Here is an 18,700-nt window from a genome sequence, read left to right on the forward strand (position 1 = left end):
GTGTCCCAGCTGCTCCCACGGGGCTCTCGAGGCCTCAGGGCGTCAGAGTAATGGGGGAGGCCGGCAGAAGCCGGACCCTGTGCCCTGGCCCGGTGGGGCGTCCACGCGGGTGTCCCACGTTCCTCCTGGTCAGCGAGGGCCACCCGGTCCCTCCCCTCATCCTGGAAAGGCTGCGGGGGCCGAGCACCCCGATGCTGCTATGGGAGCTGATGGGACTTTCTCGAATAACTTCAGGTTCACAAAAGCAAATGACCCGGCGGGATTTGAGGGTCGCCGTGTGTGTCCTCCGGCCTGACGCGCCGTCGTGGGCGAGGGTGGCAGGGGCTCCAGTGAAACCTCCGCTTTCCCCAGGCTCCCTTTGCTATAAAGCTCACACCTCTGCTCAGCTCCTGACGGGCGGCTCTCGAGGGAAACACGCCTGAGTCCAGGGATGGAGTGAAGAATGGAGAGTCGGGGTAGAAATGACCCCACGTGGCCGGCCTCCGTCTGGGGCCATGGGCCCCCAGCCCAGGCGGAAAGCACAGGCTGCCGAGGGTGTTTTTGCACGAGAGCCTAGAGCAGCGTGTCCGTGCACGCACAGGCCCCGCACACGCGGCCTCCCAGGGAGGCCAAAGCCAAGCGGCGGAGGCGCCTGTGGCTGCGTCTCCCTCATCGGGACCCCGAGTGGCCAGTGCTTAGGGGGCTGTGACCAGCAGAGCTTTGAAGGCAGGAAAATAAGACCCCAGGCAATCCAGGAGCGCAGGGCGGGTGTAGGAGGGGTGTCTCGGGAGGGGGATGTTGGACTTGGCCGATGTTGAGAGCTTAAAGGAAAATAGCTCTCGTGCCCCCTGCTTCTGAAGTGCCTCCAAGCCCTGTCAGGGATGGCACGGAGAAGGCCTCGAACTGCCCTTCCCCCCAAAATCAGCCTTCACCGCGGGTGCAGCTGCACAGAACAGCTCCTGGAAGCGTGTTTATCTCCATTTAAAAACACACCGACACTGGTCTGTGCTCCCCTTGGGGACAAAAGAATTCTTTTGCTGAAAATTTATCCTCTATTTAATTAGGATAATGTTCAGATCAGCAGTTTAAACACCAATAAATTAGACTAATAAATATTTAAATCAGTAATACTTGAAGTTCTTAAATGATATTGTATACTTCATTTCACGGAAAATAACATTAAATACCAAGAGGAATTTGCAAACGCAGTCTAAAAGAAAATCTAGTCTCATCAGTTAATAAGGCCAATAAATTAATGTGCCATTTTAAGCCAGCAGCCTCCACTCTCTCACCCGGCTGTGCCCTTGCTGGCGTCCACAGAGGACACGCAGGCAGCGGCACTGCTGGCCTCTGGCCAGCCTCCGGGCTCGCGGCCTCCTTGGTTCCATGGGGCCTGCCGGTTTACTTGAAAGCCCTCTGGTGGTGCTGGGGCTGCTGCCCGGCCCAGGCCACACACCAGCATCAAAGCTCCGTCCCCTCCGCTGCCCAGGGCAGGCTCCCCTGGGGACCCCTGAGCGCAGCATGCAGTGCTGAGGGACAGACCAGTGTCCGGTCATTTTGAAAGGGCAACCCAACTTGCCCCAGAGACAGGAAACGCTGGTCCAGCGCAGCCCATCGAGCCTAGACACCGTGGTCTGGGCCCACACAGCTCCCTCTGTCCACTGCCCGTACTGGGCGCAGACTCATCTCAGCAGCGGTGCCCCAGGGGTGTGGAGGGAGCCTTCTCCTCACGATGCTACATGTTAAGCCTGGAAGGCGCGTCCATCCCAAAGGCAATGCTGGGGAGAACAGGCATCTTCCAGATCACCCGGGCTGGAGACCAGAGGCGGCCTGGCCCCATGGGGACCTCCGCCGCAGGCCAAGACACTGCCAGGGACATGAGCCAGCCCAGCACACAGGCCTCGGGGCACTCCGTCCCCCAGCGGGAGGGGCCGTGACAGTCCCACCCAGTGTCTGTGAGTGAGAGGCTGAGGCCTCCCCAAAGGGCTCTGGCTGGGGTCTCTGGATGGTCTTCAGGAACAGCAGGAGCCTTTGTGGTGCCCCACCAGGCCTTTCTCACTGCCCCCAGCTGACCCAGTTTGGTGCTGGCAGATCCCGGCATCCAGGCTCAGCCCCCAGGACTGTCCTGTGCTGTGGAGCGGCAGGATGGGGGTCATTTTGTCTCCCCAGCTGCCCCGGGCGTCAGCTTCTGTGGACGTGCTGGCTCCCCGGGCTGGGCTGGTCTCCCTGCGGTGCTGCAGGTGCTGCAGGTGCCTCGCTCCCCACCAGCCACTGCCCTGCTCCTGCATGGTGATGCCCAGGCCCCCGCTGGCCTGCAGTGTCGTCCATGGCAAGGTGGAAGTGTGTGGTCAGGGACAGTGACCTTCAGGACAAGAAGAAAAATACCTCTGTGGAATGCAGATGGTGGCTTTGGCTCCAGCTCAGTCAAGAAATGGCTGCAGCTTGTTGGCCCTGTGGGCCCGTTCTCAGGGCAGCCCCGTGCACGCAGTGTCCAGGAGAGCTCGGGTGGGCCGGCCCAGCACCTCCGGCAGGCTGCCTCCCCCCTCGAGGTTCTGGAGGCCGTTCTGCTAAAACCCACAGCATCAGTGATAGAAGTGACTTTCCAGAAGATTCTCATCTTCGTGTGTCTTCACTATAGCCCCAGTTCATGGGGCTGGACCCGTCGGGGAACCCAGGGGATGTCTGGGTTCATGAATTTGGGCCCATGGTGCCGGGTACTCTCCCTTAGCAGACCCTCTGCTGTGATTCTGTTTCCCTGTTCGTTTCTCCGTTTTCCCGTGAGCCCCAGAGGGAAGGCACCTGTCCCATACGCCTCCATAGTTTTGGGGCCCAGGAAAGACCGGGCTCTGGGCGGGGGTGCAGGCGGGGGTGGCGGGGTGGTGGGGTGGTCTGCTGCGCCTCTGGGCCCATCGCTCCTCCTCTGAAGCTCCTGATCTACCCAGGCCCCCCAGGCCCCCCCGAGGCCGTGACCATCGATGAGATCACAGACACCACCGCCCAGCTGTCCTGGAGGCCCGGGCTGGACAACCACAGCCCCGTCACCCTGTACGTCATCCAGGCCCGCACCCCGTTCTCCGTGGGCTGGCAGGCGGTTAGCACAGGTAAAGGGCTGGGGGCTCACGGGCTCTGCACCCCGGACAGGGACCCGGTCACGAGCCCCGCATTGGGGTTCTCCTCCGCGCAGCCGCATGGCCCCGCTTCCCGTCTCGGCCGCAGACGGTGAATGTTAGTGTCCTGCGGGTCAGCTCCGTGGGCTTGTTTCTTGCCTCGCCCAGGCAGGGACATCGGGGAAATGATGGGTCTGCCGTGCCGGTGCCATGTCTGTCTTCGCGCACGGCCACAAGTGCTTCGGTTGTAGACAGACGCACCAGGGTGTGGCACCTCAGTCGCCAGCGGGCGGCTGGCCGGGCTCTCGGGAAGATGACCATGTTCCCCCCCAACCCGCTCCGCGGGGTCCCCGCACCCCAGCCAACGGCCCCCTCGTGTCTCCCAGTCCCGGAGCTCGTCGATGGGAGGACACTCACCGCCGCCGTGGTGGGCCTGAACCCCTGGGTGGAGTACGAGTTCCGCGTCGTGGCCGCCAACGCGATCGGGATCGGGGAGCCCAGCCGGCCCTCCGAGAAGCGCAGGACAGAGGAGGCCCGTGAGTGCCCACGGCCTGCGCCCCGCCCCCCGGCCCGGCCGCGTCTCCCTCCCCTTGGTTACGATGCCTGAGAAACCCAGCTGGGAGCTGCCAGCCCACGGCAGCAGCTTCATGGAGGCCCTTGGTCTCCCGGGCCCTGTGTCCAGCGAGAGTCCGTGTCCTCCCAGCGCCGCCCCCTCCCTCGTGGCCGGCTGTCGCCACGCTTCCCCATCAGGGTGACGCAACAGAAAACGCTCACGCCCCGTTTCCGGGAATGGCACGGAAATCACTCACGCAAATTGGAATCAGCTCCTCAGAACCCCTAGCGAGAGCTCTCAGGGGCTCATCCCTCCCCAGAAACTGAGCTCCTGGGTCCTGCCATTCGCTCGGGCCCATCTGTGGGCGCACCTGACGAGCCAGGGCCTCTCCCATGGGAAGCGGGGGGCACAGACCAGCTGCAAGGAGCCGTGCAGCTGTGGGAGGAAGAGCAGGTCCCGGAGCACATGGGGACCCCGACTCTCCTCTTAGACAAAACCCGCCCTCACCTATTTCCCCGCATCCAACCCAGACACACATCCCGCCCAGCCGCACACGGCGGGAGGCGCTGCTCATAGACGCGATGGCGGCCCGTCCCACGCTGTCCCCAGCTGTAAGCTCAGGGGCCCTCCCAGGGGCCGCAGGTGGGAAGCCGGCTCACTGCCCCTCCTTTCACAGAGAAAACTGGGCATGCAAGCGGCTAAGGACCATGAGCCAGGGCTCCCCAGGGCCACCCTGCCTCGGCACGCTCGCCCCCAGGGCAGCCTCTGCACTGCTCCATGCCCGCCTGTCTGCCACCTGCTCCCCCCCCCACCCCCGTGCCTCCTTCCAGCTGGTCCCTGCCTCTGTGGGTCCCGCGCATGGCTGATGGAGGCCTCCCAGATCAGGGCCCTCTCCGTCCTTTCCTGGTCCGGCCCAGACAGGCCTCCAGGGACGAAACTGATCCCGCAGGGCGGGGGACCCCGGGGCGGGGGACGGGGCGCCAGCTGCCAGTTCTTGGTGGGGCTCACTTCCCAGAGCCGAGCCTTGGGCCCCGACCACACGGCTCTGATCTCAGACAACTAAGATGTGCAGCCCCTCGTCCAGGCAGCCCTCCCGGGCTGGTTGACTTCACCCCCCAACGCGCCTGTTTTGTCTCCTGCGCAGTGCCTGAGGTCACGCCCGCCAACGTCAGCGGTGGGGGAGGCAGCAAGTCCGAGCTGGTCATCACCTGGGAGGTAATGGTCACAGGACGAAAGGGCTGGTGTCCTTCTAGGCCACGTCCTCCATATCAAGCAGGCCTGGACGCTTCCTCTTGGTTTTAAGCAGCTAAATCCCCAGGCCTGCAGGGACCCCTCTCTCGGCGCGTGGCTGGCAGGGTAGGGTGGGGCTGCCCACCACTATGGCGCTCTAGTCCAATCCAGCGTGGCCAGCAGTAGGTCCCCTGGCCCAGCTCGATTCCCTGGCAACTGACTTGCCGCTGGAGTCTGATATGAGATATCTTTTAAACAACCTGGAGGAAGGCCGCTGGCCATTTTTTTTTAAAAATTGATTTTGAGAGGAGGGGGGCATGTTAGCAAGGACTCCGGGTATTTCTGAAGGATTCTAGATGGCGGGATTCTCCCCCGGGGGGGGCTGGCCGCCCCCTCCCCAAGCCGGCTTCCGGGAGGTGCTGGGAGGGACCCGGTCTTACTTCTTCCACGAGACCTTGTGTCTCTCTGGCCCTGAAGAAGGTCCTGGCACGTGGTGCTTGCTGGAAATGCTGGTTCTTAGGCCCACTGTCCCATGTCCTCATAGCCAGGACCAGCGCCCTGGGTAAGGCTGACCCCAGGGAGCCAGCCCCCTCCCCCACGGCCAGGGAGTTTTACTGCACCTGCTCCTGTTGCTCGTGAATGTCTGGGGGCTCGCCCCAAGTTTAAGGCTTGACAAAACCCAGAATAAGAGGGGGGCTGAGTGAGACAGAAAGGCTGCTGGGCGGGGCTGGGAGGGCGCTCACAGCTCGCTGCGGTTTCTGAAGCCCCCTCCCCCCCCAGACGGTCCCCGAGGAGCTGCAGAACGGGAGGGGCTTCGGCTATGTGGTGGCCTTCCGGCCCTACGGCCAGACCACCTGGATGCTGACAGTGCTGGCCTCGGCCGATGCCTGCAGATACGTGTTCAGGAACGAGAGCGTGCGCCCCTTCTCCCCCTTCGAGGTGAAGGTGGGCGTCTACAACAACAAGGGGGAGGGCCCCTTCAGCCCCGTCACTGTCATCTACTCCGCAGACGAAGGTAAGCGCCCCTGGAGCCCGGGTCCGCCCCGGCGGAGCCCAGACCCGCCTGCTGTCTCCTGAGAGGGCAGCGACCCCTCGAGCCGGTCTCGACCCCCTCGCAGAGACCGAGCTCTCCAGCGGCATGGAAGACCTTCCTCCCTGTGCAGAGGCTGTGCCTGCTTCCAGCAAGTTCTATTTCGTTTCATTCCTTTAAGTGGATGTGAAAATGCAAGTCACATCCCCCAGCCCCTCTGCGTGTGTAGCCCAGGCTTAGCCTTACACTCAGTCTCTGGTGCTGAGAGTCGTGAAGCAATGCGAAGGCTCCCTGCCCCAGTGTCCTTGCGTGAATGGCTCCCCACTCCCTGGGAGCCTGGAACCCCTCGTCCTCTCAGGCTGTGCTCACGGTGCGGCCAGCTGAGCCAGCTGGGTGCAGAGTCGTGTTACAGAGCAGGGAGAGGGAGAGGGGCACCCCAGACCCTGCAAACCTGCCTGCTCCCTGTCACAGTGGAGCAATGCAGAGCCACACCCCAGGACCCTGTCCCTCCCCATCCCGCTCCGCAGCCCCCGCCCAGCACATGCCTGATGAATGTGAGGACCCCAGGCCTCCTGTCCCCTCACAGGCTGGCTGAGTGGTGAGCTCGCTGCCCTGGGCCCTGGCACCCTGCGGGGCCCCCACTCCCTGGCTTGCTCCTGGGGAGTGTCAGTCTTGCATCCTCCCTGAGGCGCGTTCTGGGGGGACAGCCCTGTGCTCCTCATTTTGGTGTCACTAGCGTCTCAGTGGGGACAACCCACAGACCCTCCATAGATCATGAGTCCGCCGGCACGGCACAGGTGGGCAGGCTGGGCGCCGCAGAGGCTGCCCTGTCCAGGTTCCCGGGCGGGGTGTCCTGCCGGAGCGGGTGCACCGGCTGACCCCGTGTGAGTGTTTCTGGTCAGCCTGTAAAGCAATGTTGTGGTTTTGTGTCCACTGCAGCCGTGGGGGGAAACGCACCTATCAGACCAAACCCAGCTTGCCATGAGCGGCCGTGCTCTTGGCACAGCCGGCGTTTCCTCAGAGAGGCTGCGGGGAGGAAGATGTTGAGGAAGATGTTGAGATGCACAAACACTGCCCGGCTCCGGCCACACTCCATGGGGCAGAGTCTTGGTTTGCACTGGAGGTGCCCTCGCTGTCAGCCAGGCTTGCGCCTTGCGCGGCGCGGGAGGCCTGCAGGGGGCGCTCCTGAGCTGGCGGGGCAGCCAGCTGACTCCTGGCCGGCCTCCCCCGAGAAGGGGGCCTCGCTGGTGATGCAAACTTGGTGCTTAAGCCCAGGCAGTCGGGGCCCGCTCCCTCCACCTGCCCGGCTTGAACCAGGCTGGGGCAGGTCTCGCCCCCCCATCCCCCAGCCCAGGGCTGCTCTGTAACGAGGCGTTAGGTCTTTGTCACTGCGGCGATCCTGCGCCTGGTGAGGGTTGCCGGGAAGCCCCTGGGGACAGCTCTTCTGCTCTCGCCCGCAGAGCCCACCAAGCCACCAGCCAGCATCTTCGCCAGAAGCCTGTCTGCCACCGACATCGAGGTTTTCTGGGCGTCCCCCATGGAGAAGAGCAGAGGCCGGATACAGGGCTACGAGGTGAGCCCCGCTCCAAGGCCAGGGTGGGGAACGTACCTCCATTCCACTTGGACGGGCGTGTTCCGGGCCAGCTTCCGGCCGTGTGGAGGGAGCTGGTGTTCCTCGGGGAGCCCACCCTTCCCCGCACCCCCGGGAGGCCTTGCAAAGACAGGTGCAGGTCCAAGGCACCTGTAGGATGACTGACACCCGACGTGCACAGTTGCTCGGCCTTAAAGCAAAGGGGAGGCCGCCAGGCGGTGCCCGCTCCCCACATGGACGAGAGCGCGCAGGCTAGAGCGGGCCCGGCCCCAGGCTCTGCCTGTGCAAAACTGGCCCGGCCAGCGAGCGCGCCGTGAAGATCTGTGCCCTGGAGATGCTGGAAATCCCCCCGAGGGCCGTGATTTCCTAGCGCTCCTTGTCGTTTCCCAGGTTAAATACTGGAGACATGAGGACAAGGAAGAAAACGCTAGAAAGATACGGACGTTCGGCAATCAGACATCAACCAAAATCACCAACTTGCAAGGCAGCGCGCTGTACCACCTGGCCGTGAGGGCCTACAACTCCGCGGGCCCCGGCCCGTCCAGCGCCACGGTCAACGTGACCACCCGGAAGCCACGTGAGCCCCCCCACTACTTGCTGTCATTACGGGGATTCTGATTTACCTGCGCCCTTGCCCTTTAAGTGACCCTGTGGAGCCCGTGCAGAAGCCGTGGCTCCAGGAGACAGACAGAGAAATGCTGCCCCCGGGAAGGGCCGCTCCCCTAGCGCTGAGAGTTAGGCGGCCAGCTGCATCTTTTCCATTTGCAGCGCTGCATCTCGTCAGATCTGAGTGACCTTGAAGACACATATTAGTGCAGCAGCCCATTAAATTGCTTCTGCTCTCCGCTTCCAGTAAGGAGATGTTCCTCAGAATCCATCGAGGCTTAATAATCTGTGACTTCGTATATCTTAATTTTTTTTTATAGCGCCAAGTCAGCCCCCCGGAAATATCACGTGGAATTCGTCAGACTCTAAGATCATCCTGACCTGGGACCAAGTGACGGCCCTGGCTAACGAGTCGCAAGTGAGAGGATACAAAGTAGGTCCTTCCCTTCTGCCAGGGTGCCTCGCGCTGCGGGGTGGGGGCGCCAGAGTCCCCGCCCGCCCCACCCGCTCCCCCAGCCCGGAGCCCGGGCCCAAGCCTTCCAGAGTGTGCCAGGCCTTGGAGAGCCGTCTCGACTCCCCGCCAGACTGAGTCCCTCAGAAGTGACTCGGGCCCCGGGGGAGGGGAGGGGGCTCTCCAGAGGGCATGAAGAGCCCCTTCTGGACGCTCCTCCTGCAGCTCTGTTTTGTGCTTGTCTCGGTCGTTTGACATTTTCAATCAACAATCATCACTTGATGTCAATGGTTCACCCGTCTGTCCCTCCCCCGCTTAGGGGCTGTTCATGCAGGATGAGAAACGGGTCTTTTCAGAAAACCCATTTGCCTGACCCACAGGCCAGCCTGTCTTTGCAGAGCCGCCCCTGATCTGGAGAGTCGCGGGTATTCTGTCACCTTCTGCTGTTGTGTGTTTGGGGCCTCAGAACCTGCCCCAAACTGGGTCAGCACTCTGGACAGGGACAGGGGCGCCCCTTCAAGGTCGCGTGACCCACAGGCCCCTGGGTGTCGGGGTGGCTAGCAGGTGGCTCACGCCTGCACAGGGCGGCCTGGGCTTCCTCCCAGCGTGGCCATGGCGGCCAGCAGGCTCCCTTCAGGGTGCCGCCCTCCACGAGGGCCAAGCAGAACACCAGTCCACTCAGACCCCTCAGAGTCGGAGGGAAGAGACCGCGTCTGCCGTGGGGGAGAGGCGGCCACACCCCGGGGCCCTGCAGGCGTGGAGAAGCTGACCCCGAAAACGTGTGAGGCACGAAGGCAGGAACAAAGGTTCATTGGCTGAAGCAACTGGAGAAGCCCAGAGGCGCGGGCACCACTGCAGGGACTGAAGGGGCTGGTAGGGGAGGGAGCGTGCTCTGTCCCCCAGGGAAGGCCATGTGGGGCGAAGCTGGCTCAGGCGCGCCTTGTAGCAGCCCAGGCCCTGCGAACGTGGGTACCCCGCAGATGAGGGGTTCTCCATCGTGGGAAGCAGGCATTGGCTGACTGCTGCTCCTGAGGGGTGCAGCGTGGGCAGTCAGCCGCCTGCCCTTGGGGCCCTCCCGGTCCAGGTGTGGGGGCCACCACAGACATGCGGCTTCGAGGGAGCCCCAAGGTCCACCCTGCAGCGGCCCCCTTGGCCCCATGACGACTTCAGGTCGACAGAGCGAGCGCATCAAGCCACCAACCGCCCCAGGGGCCCCGAGAAAGGGGCACGAGGTCTGTGAGGGAACGGCTAACTCAGCTGGTGCTGAAATCAAGCCCAGGGGCAGAGAGCCACCAAGGGGGGCGCAGGAAGATGGTTAGCTCAGCGAGAACCCCAGGCGCAGCCCCTCAGCCTGTGAGTGCAGGTGGCTCCTTCCAGGCCAGACGGTGCCTCATCAGAGGGGAGATGGGGAAGGAGCTTCATGGTCAGAAAGAAGTTGGCTTTGGAAAGTCGAAGACCCAGAATGTTCTGTCCCTACAAATCCATGAGCCACTTTATGACCCTCGAGCTAAGGAGAGCGCGTCTGGCATCAGCCACCAGTGTACTTCCCCTGCAGGGCCCCCACGCCCCCAGGGCACCCAAGTGGGTGATGCTGACTTGGCCCCTACAACAAGCGCCAAGCACGTGTGCCAAGGGCTGCGTGCACCAAGAGCCCCGGGTGGTGGCTCACTTAGCCTCGCAGTAACCCCCAGTGGGGCAGCCACGGGTGCAGCGCGCCAGAGGAAGAAGCTGGCACAGAGTCTAGCTGACGTGCGTCCTCCGCAGAGCCGGCCTCATCCCAGCTTTGTGGAGATGCCATCACAGGGAACGTCGGGGCATTGCAAAATGGCCTCCAGCCCTCCAACACAGCGTTAACTAGCACCCCCACCCCCGCCCAGTCCCATCACCCCGCTTCTCCTTGTGGGGAGAACATCGAGGTCTGCTTGCGCAGTGGCACATGTGACAGAGCATGCCCCAGACCCGGCACCTGAGGGCAGCAACATGGCCCCGGTGGCCCCTGCAGCCTCCGAGCTGCTCTGCCCAGGGGCGCCGCGTGGGAGCGACAGCCCGCGTGAGGGACGGGGGCAGACCAGCAGACTTGCTCCTGATATGAAGCCAGAGCTGCCTCTTCAGGATGTGGCCTCTCGCGTGGGCCGTGAGGAAAGGAGCGGGCATGAGCGCAGCTCTCTGAGGGAGAGCGCCACACGTCAGCAGATGTGCAGAGGCCCCGCGCCAGGCGCGTGCCAGCGTGCGAGATGGGCGCGTGGAGAGCGTGGACATGGCCATGCGTGGAACTGTGACAGAGGCAGCAGCTCCTTGCCGCTGGGAGTGGAGCCCAGTGTGGCTCCATTTTTTCCTCCAGTTTTTCAGTAGAACCCGTTTTTTTCATGCACAGTCTTGTGTTTTTAATGTTGACGTCGACCTGGAAAGAAAACGGCAAAGACTTAACGCCGTGGCGCCATCAGGGTCAAAGTGACCCGCGCTCGGCGAGCCCCTGGCGCGCACTCCTGAAGGCAGAGACCAGAGAGGGAAGCGGCGGCCCACACAGGCCCGCTCAGTCCTGGCTGTGGGAGCGCCGGCTCCCCCGCCGCGCCCCGGGCCCCGTGGCCAGTGACCTGCGTCTCAGCCTCAGGCCCCTCGTGGTGGACGTGAGGACGGCAACTGTCTGTCGCCGTGCTCGGCCCAGCGCCTAAGCCCGCCGTGAGCAGTTCCTCTTGCTGCCGCTCTCCCCACACCCGCGCTCGCTGCCTCTCCCAGGACCTCACGCCAGGCAAGCAAGCGAGGCCTGGAGTCAGCCCCCTGATCCGCGTGGGCGGCACTGCAGCTTCTACAGCCCCAGCTCCGCCCCGGCCACCGCGAGCAGTGCTGGGAGGGGCTGCTGTCCCTGGAGCTGACTCTTCCGGATTTGGGTCTGAAACGTGTTGGATCCCCCGAGCTCTGGTGAGGACCGGAGGTAAATCCAAGAAGCAATTTATCCCTCCGAGCCAGCTGTGTCCCTGCTCCCCTCAGCCGGGCCTCCGCGGGGCCGTGGCAGGCCCTGGGCCTCCCTCAAGCGCCCAGGATTTATTCGAAGCTGATGGTTCGCGAGGGGCCGGCCTGACACCGCCGCGGCTCTGGAGACCCTGGACGCGGACGGGGACGCTTATGAATCTTCCCACCTTAAGGAAATTGTTTTCCGCCTTGTGTGAGGGAGACATAAATTAAGGTGATGGAATGCCAGGGAACAAATGGGGGCCTAACCCATTTTCGGGGAGTTTTATGACTTTTGCTTTGCTTGTGAAGGCAGCGTGACTCCCGACTCCAGCCTCGGATCCAGGTTGCTCCAGGGCAGGGTGGGCCGCCCAGGGCTCACAGCGGGGTCCCTGGACGGTGGCGAGGCCGCGAGCTAGTTAGAACGTGCAGCATCTTGATCAGACTCTCGGGACGGGCCCGGGGTGGGGCTTGGGCCCTTCCAGGCGACCTTCGCACCAGCCCGGGTCTGAGCCCTGGACTAGACCCCACCAGGCTCCCGAGCCCCGCCCCCACCTTCCCTGCCTAGTGGGCTGTGGGGGACGCTGCAGGCGCCTGTGGCTGCAGGTTAGGGCTGCCTGTGCAGCGCCCTTGTCCTGCTGCTGCCCAGCTCTGTGCCATCTTGGGCCCTGTTCCCCCAAAATATGCAGGGGACTCAGGAGTCTGTGTGGTGGTCAGCCTGGCGACCATGGTCACACAGTGGACCCTGGAGTGTCCTCCAGCTCCCTATGTCCTGGGGGAGGCTCCAGTTCCCAACCTGGTCAGAGGCCATGTAGGCCAGGCAGCACAGGGACTCCTGCAGCCCTCACCCCTTGCTCATTGGCCTCTCTGTGGCCCGGCAGCCAAGACGGACAGTCTGCGGCCTGCCCTCTGCCCAACAGCTCGCCTTCATGTCACCCACCTGAGGGCCACAGACCTGGGCTCACTCCCTGGCGGGGCCTGACAAGGACGCAGGTGACCCGGCCCTATCTTGGCAGGTCCTGTACAGGTGGAGCAGGCAGAGCAGCACGTCCGTCATTGAGACCAACAGAACGTCGGTGGAGCTGTCTTTGCCTTTTGATGAGGACTATATCATCGAGATCAAGCCATTCAGCGACGGAGGGGATGGAAGCAGCAGCCAGCAAATTCGAATTCCAAAGATATCAAGTAAGAATGCCCGCCCCTCCCTCTCCCCTCACTGTGCCACCTCGCCGCACGCCCCACCTCAGGGCAGGACAGGCAGAAGCCCAGAAGAAGGCCCGGGGCTGCGGCAGGCAGCTGTCCTCAGAGCCCCAGCTGCTCACGGTGGCTCTAGGCAAAACGCACCTTGGCTGGTTTTGACTGATTCGGTGGGTTGCCACTCAAAAATCAACTAAGCTCATATGCCGCCCCCCAGACCCCTGGGGACTGCAGACAACCCAGAATGATAGCTGAGAAAGCCAGAGCGTGAGCAGCAGGAGGAGCAGGCGGGGTTCTTGCAAACGGGGTACAGCGGCCCGGGAAGCTGCGCCTCTCAGCGTCCGCCTGGGGATGCCGGCCCGGCTGCTTACTCCGAGTGTGTGCAGCGCCTGCGCAGAGCGCTTTGACCGTCCCCGGCTTCTTTCTTTCCAAAGAGGGAGGAGAGCATGCAAGTGTTAGTTTTTCAGCACATGCATCCAGTCCTGCTTTTCTGGTCCTGTTTGCAAGCATCTCCACAGCATGTTATTTTTTGTGGCTGTGAGTTGTCATTTACTTGAAGGAAAAAAACAGGATAGGCAGACCCGGGGAAGCAGAAATCAGGTTAGTCACTGGCCAGGACTCGCCAGAGGCATGATTTGTGGCTTACTGGGCCCTGGCTTTCATTTAGGGTGATGGGAAAGTCTGGAACTAGACAGCAGTGCTGGTGGCACAGGAGCGAGGTGCAATTTAAACGCTGGCTTGTATACCTGATACAGTTCAGATGTGAGCTTTGTGTGTGTTTTGCCACAATAAAAAGAAAAGACGGTCATTCGATGTCCAGTGAGAGCTCATCTGGCCTCTGAATTTAACTGGCTGTTCCAGTGAAGGTGGAGATGGGACTTTTCAAGTAGTAACAGAGAGAACATTCTGTTAAGGGGGCGCACGTTCTGAACCAGGTGTGGCCACCCGCACGTATAAGGGCAAAGGAAGCCAACGCTCAGTGTGAAAGACACTAAACAGAACTGGCATGTTGAGAGAGAGAGAGGGAGGCTGGCAAAGGACACCAAAGATTACCCAGCCCTTCGTGGGCAAACGTCCAGCCAAACAGGTTTGGCCTGAAGCAGACCGCTGAGGCCCGAAAGCTTGCCGCCAGTCTCAGTTTCCTTCTGCCGGGAGCCACAAGAAAGGGTAGGCAGGTCCCGGAAAGCCGGGACAGAAGGAGAGAGTCAGAATGTGCCCCGCAATCCAACACGAGGCCAGGAGAGTGGCTGCCACCGTCCCTGCCCAGGCCGGGAGCAGCCACCCCACACACGTGTCTGTCACTGGCATCTCTTCCCAGTGTCGCGGCGAGTCTCTCCAGGTCTCCACGTGCCGGGTGGGTGCCAGTCAGAGCTGGGGAAGCCAGAGAGAGCCGGAACGCGCGGGCCCAGTTGTCAGCTGAGCGTGGCCACTAAGCTCCTTCCCGGTTCTCAGCAGCCCCCCGCAGGAGTCAGGCTCAGGGCGAGCCGGAAGCTCAGCTCTTGGCGCCTGAGGCCTCGGCATGGGATGGGCGTGGTGTCTGTAAAAACACCGGGGGAGTGTCCGCCCACCCTTGGGCCCCTCGCCTTGCCCCTCGCCCCCAGCAGCCTTGGCGGGGGAGGCAGGCAGACAGGACCGCGCCGGGAGCCCAGGCCCCGCAGGCTCCCAACTCAGGAGTGACGCGCCCCAGACGGGCTCGCGTGGGCGCGCTGGAGGCGTGCTTGTGCTCGGGATCCGCGCCTTGCCGGAGTAAAGGCTCTAACTCCTGCTGAAAGGGAAGCCGATTTACGGGCAGAGGTGGAAATAATCCCTAGACCACAGCACCCAGCGGGAGGGGCTTGATTTGGGGTGGATTTACCTCACTTTGTTCCCTCTGACCTCATACTACTTCGGCTTCATTCACTCAAAACCACACCCCGGCGGCGATAGCGGTGTACGTCGGCGAGAGGCCCCCCGCGAGTCTCCATTTTGTTATCAAAGATCATCCAGTCTGGAAGGAGCCCCAAGCGACAGCTGGTGGCCGCTCGCTGTGAACACACAGGCCCGCGGGAAAACGTCGGGCAAGGCCGGAGCGTGTCCATCGGGAAGGAAAGGGCCCACTTAGACCTGGGGCGCCAACTCAGCCGTGCGCCGCGGGGTGACCTCAGCTCCCCTCCTCGTCTGGGCCCCAGGGCCCCCCTTCCCATGGTGTCACAGCCGTGCCCGAGACCCCTGGGTGTTCGTAAGATGCCGAGTCCCGTCGCCCTGGGCCCCACGCAGTGCCAGGGGGTTCCCAGGGAGGAGAGACTTCTGCTTCTGCGTCGCTGGCAGAGCGTCTGTCCTCAGGCCGCCAGGAGCCCGGGGGTGTTCCGTGCTGGGGGGGGGTGTCTCCCAGGTGCCCGCCGGGCGGGTTCCCGGGGGGCTGCTGAGGCCTGTGCTCTCTTGCAGACGCCTACGCGCGGGGGGCCGGGCCGTCCGCCCCCCACGCCTGCACGCTGTCGGCCATCAGCACCATCATGATCTCCCTCACAGCCAGGTCCAGCTTGTGACGATCGCCGTCGGGAGGACTTGCTGTTGTCATGTAAGCAACGCGAGCTGGCGGTTTCGGGGACGCCCAGTCCTAAGCGATGCTGTCACTCGGGTACGTCTTATTACTGGGGAAAAATGTTTTTCGTTTCTTTAGGAATGGCGCTACACAGTACTTCCTCAGAGCAGACCTAGCTTTGTCTGGTGTCCCTTCGGAGACTCTGCGATGCACTGAAGACATCTGGAACACGATGTTACCAAAGCAGTTTACATATGTCCTTATATGCATATTTTTTATTATATATTTAGTGTTTTATAGAATTTTTTAAAGTTAACATGAAATGTAGATATTCATTTTCTCCTCTGCTGTACAATGCTATGGGCAGCCACCCCACAATCGCTGCTGGAGATGTCTCCTGTAAGGACAGAGGTGGACGGGCACCAGGCCGAGGCGGGCAGCGTGCTGAGTTACTGGGGCGGGCAGCGGAAGACACGGCCGGTGTGGGACGCTCTGGACGGAGCGGGCGCTGGCCCAGCGCCTGTGAGCCGTGCGGCCTGTGTCCGGCCTGTGGGGATTCAGGTGCTCAGCACCACCTGAGGTGGTTGGGAATGGCTGCGCCCTCGAAGCCTGAACTCAGGCCCAGGGGGCCCCTCCCTGGCCTCGGCACGGGCCCGCAAGACTCCCCTCCACCACGGTGACCTGTCTGCATTGTCTCCGACATGGGCTCAGACGTGGCCCGGCCCATAGCGACAGAGACCAAGCGACACTAGCCAGCAGGTCTCTCGGAGAAGAGATGGTTTTACTGTCTCTGAGTGTCTCTGATTGGAATGTACGTGTCACGCGAGGGTCATTCTCTGTTGACGGGGTCCCCCTCCCTTCCCACGCCTTCTTCTGTACAGCACGTGCAGCGTGAGTAATAGAGCCCTCCTTCGGAATCAGAATCGTGTATGGACGTGGGCAGATTTCTCGAATTTCAGCAAATAGTTGCAGCTAAGGAATTTTTTCCATGACTATAAAACATCTTTAGTACAGTTGTATGGTATCTCGACGATCCTCCTGTTTTGCAATAGGTAACCTAGTTGCTTTTTAAGCTTTACCTTCTAAGTCTTAAAAATCACACATTGGAAAACGACAATATCAACGAACCTGTGTTCTTTCGAGCAGCGCTATTTGTTACCACAGGGAGGTTTTGTAAGCGGGCACTGGCGAGCGGTGCATCTCCAAGGCAATGAAATTTTCTATGCGGATTTTCATGTAAACATGCCGCCTTCTCTTCTTTCTCAGAGAGCTCGAATCTGCCTGCAATTTGTCGCTTTTGCTTACAGATCATCTAAGTGAACTCTTCGACGGTCTAGCGACGTTTTTCCAATAAAGTCGAAATCAGGACCCACTTGTGTAAGAGCTACTAGGGTGGTGAGTGGAAAAATATTGTCAGTATTTCAAGCTGTGTTCCTTTCTTAGTTTGATATGGTTACTTCTATGTTACAGTAAAACAAAACTGAAAAAATCACATGCAAAAAAAAAAATCAACAAAATAATAAAATGAATGGAAAAAAAAAAACAAACCACGACACCCAGTAGTTCCCACCCCGGTGTAAATGCTGTCCGCCAGCGGTCTAGCCGATGTACTCTTTTTTTAAGGTATTGTTAATAAATATTCTGTCATTTGTAAAGACACTCGTCTTCCGGGAGCATTTGTCCTGCCTGCCTGCCAGGTGCCTGGTTAGCTCACCGTGAATCTGTCAGTTCTCACTTGACGAGGAGTTAAATAGGGGGGGACGAGGAGTCCCTGCCCGTGACGTCTGCCCAGAGCTGACCCGGGCACAGACCACCACAGCCACTTCCGGTCCTCTTGGGAAGCAGGGAGGGTAAAAGCCACAGGCAAACATCCCCAAAATCAGACCTGAGTATGTCCTCTTGGTGAGCTCAGTCTAAGTATACTGAGTCTAAGTCGATCTGTTGCGTGAAGGTTTCCTCTCTCCCGAGTCACGGGGAGGATAAAATCTCAGCCGAGCCTTGAATGTCCTCCTCAGTCTAGTAACCGCCTGGGCTCTGTGCCCAGCCTGAGCCCCAGCCTGACCCTGCCTGCTTCCCCCTCACCTCTGTGCCTTGTCACGTGGCTGCCCTCCCCGGGACCCCCTGTCTAGGGTCGCTCCAGCCAGCTGACCCCGCCCTGTCCTTGGTGATGGCCCTCCTGACAGAGCTGCCAGCCTGTCCAGCCACACACTCGGTGACCGATCAGGGACCGCAGTCGGAAGCTCTTGTACTGTTACCTTGCATTTACCTTAACGCCTGTACTGTTACGTAACGTCCTGACATGTACGCCTGTCTTCCCGCCTAGACTGTAAGCTCCTGGAGGGCAGGGGTGTTGGTCTTATCTTCCATGTACTCTCCACAGTGCCTAGCACAGTGCCTTGCAATAAATACTCATTGATCAATTGATTGAAGGGGTCTTTGAAGTAGCATCTGCATCAGTTGCCCGCTGTGTGCCGGACGGGACCCGGCGGGGAAGGCTCTCTCGCTGTGACCTGGTGGGAAGCGGCGGGAGGCCTGGCTTCTAACTTGGGCCTGGAAAAGTCCTTCCCTCTCCCAGCTCCCCTGTGGGATAGAGGAGGCCCTGGACAAGCTGGGCTGGCGAGCTGAAGGCTTTGTAGGAAGTGCCCCGTCGGCCCCCGTGGTCGGGAGTCGGCTTCCCTGGCTGTTGCAGGTGGGTCCCCTGTGACAGCAACTCTGACTCGGCTCCCGAGACAGACAAAGGGGTGGCTCAGCGCAGGCCCCTGTGCCGGAAGCCTGAGTGTGGGGCTTCGGTGAGTGCAAGAGACAGACCCCTGAGCCGCCAGGACGCGGGCTCTGGCGAGGATGTTCCCGGTGCTTTTGGACGGCGACCCGGCGGTTTCCAGTGTTAACACCAGTCTGTTCAACGCGCGGACTCCTAGGAGAGTCTGGCTGGGCCAACCCAGGCCACAGCCAGACACCTTGATCGCGCATCACAACCTGCATGCGTGGGGGGAGTGTGTTCAAGGAAAACCCTTGGACACGCTGAGGTTTCCAGGGGCTGGGACCCCGGGTACAGGGCGCTCAAAGCCGCCATTCTGCATAGCCCGCGAGGGGAGTTCCCCGCCCTGCTCAGGTGAGCACACCCCTGGAGGGACGGCCGCCTGGGGCTTCGTGCGCATCCCGGGAGCTGTCCTTGCGGCATCTCCTCAGGTACGTGCTCTCTCTCTCTCTGCCGTGTGACCACCTGTGATTTAACCATATAGAAGGACGCTCTGTTTTTCCAGATCATTGGACTCTCAGTGCACCCAAGTTTTTATGGCACCCACACACCCTCTATACAACACGGCACCTTTCCTGGGGGCAGAAGACACGGGTGAGAGCTCTCGTTTCTCAGGTGAGCTGGGATTGCTTTCATTCTGGAGGCAGGAGCCGCCAATGAGCATTTACGGTGGGGTGAGACGATCGGGCTGTTCCAGCTGTCAGATTGTTGATCGTTTACACCTGAGG

At 61.4% G+C, this 18,700-nt stretch overlaps 1 protein-coding gene across 7 annotated transcripts in view; it reads left to right on the forward strand.

Moving 5' to 3' along the window:
* The window catches only part of LOC119254937 (contactin-4), a 470,837-nt gene extending 453,189 nt beyond the window's left edge, over positions 1–17,648 (forward strand). For all 7 annotated transcript variants that reach the window (XM_054694293.1, XM_054694319.1, XM_054694281.1 and 4 more), the window contains 10 exons: positions 2,922–3,080; positions 3,473–3,622; positions 4,784–4,854; positions 5,650–5,884; positions 7,360–7,472; positions 7,881–8,067; positions 8,417–8,529; positions 12,513–12,681; positions 15,118–15,250; positions 15,353–17,648. In XM_054694293.1, coding sequence (XP_054550268.1) covers positions 2,922–3,080; positions 3,473–3,622; positions 4,784–4,854; positions 5,650–5,884; positions 7,360–7,472; positions 7,881–8,067; positions 8,417–8,529; positions 12,513–12,681; positions 15,118–15,218 — 1,298 coding nt within the window. In that variant the 3' untranslated portion in view covers positions 15,219–15,250; positions 15,353–17,648. The remainder of the gene's footprint in view (positions 1–2,921; positions 3,081–3,472; positions 3,623–4,783; positions 4,855–5,649; positions 5,885–7,359; positions 7,473–7,880; positions 8,068–8,416; positions 8,530–12,512; positions 12,682–15,117; positions 15,251–15,352) is intronic.
* The last annotated feature ends 1,052 nt before the right edge of the window (positions 17,649–18,700 follow it).

Source organism: Talpa occidentalis, unplaced genomic scaffold (assembly GCF_014898055.3).
Source record: "Talpa occidentalis isolate TD23 unplaced genomic scaffold, MPIMG_talOcc4v2.1 talOcc4.10, whole genome shotgun sequence".
NCBI lineage: Eukaryota > Metazoa > Chordata > Mammalia > Eulipotyphla > Talpidae > Talpa > Talpa occidentalis.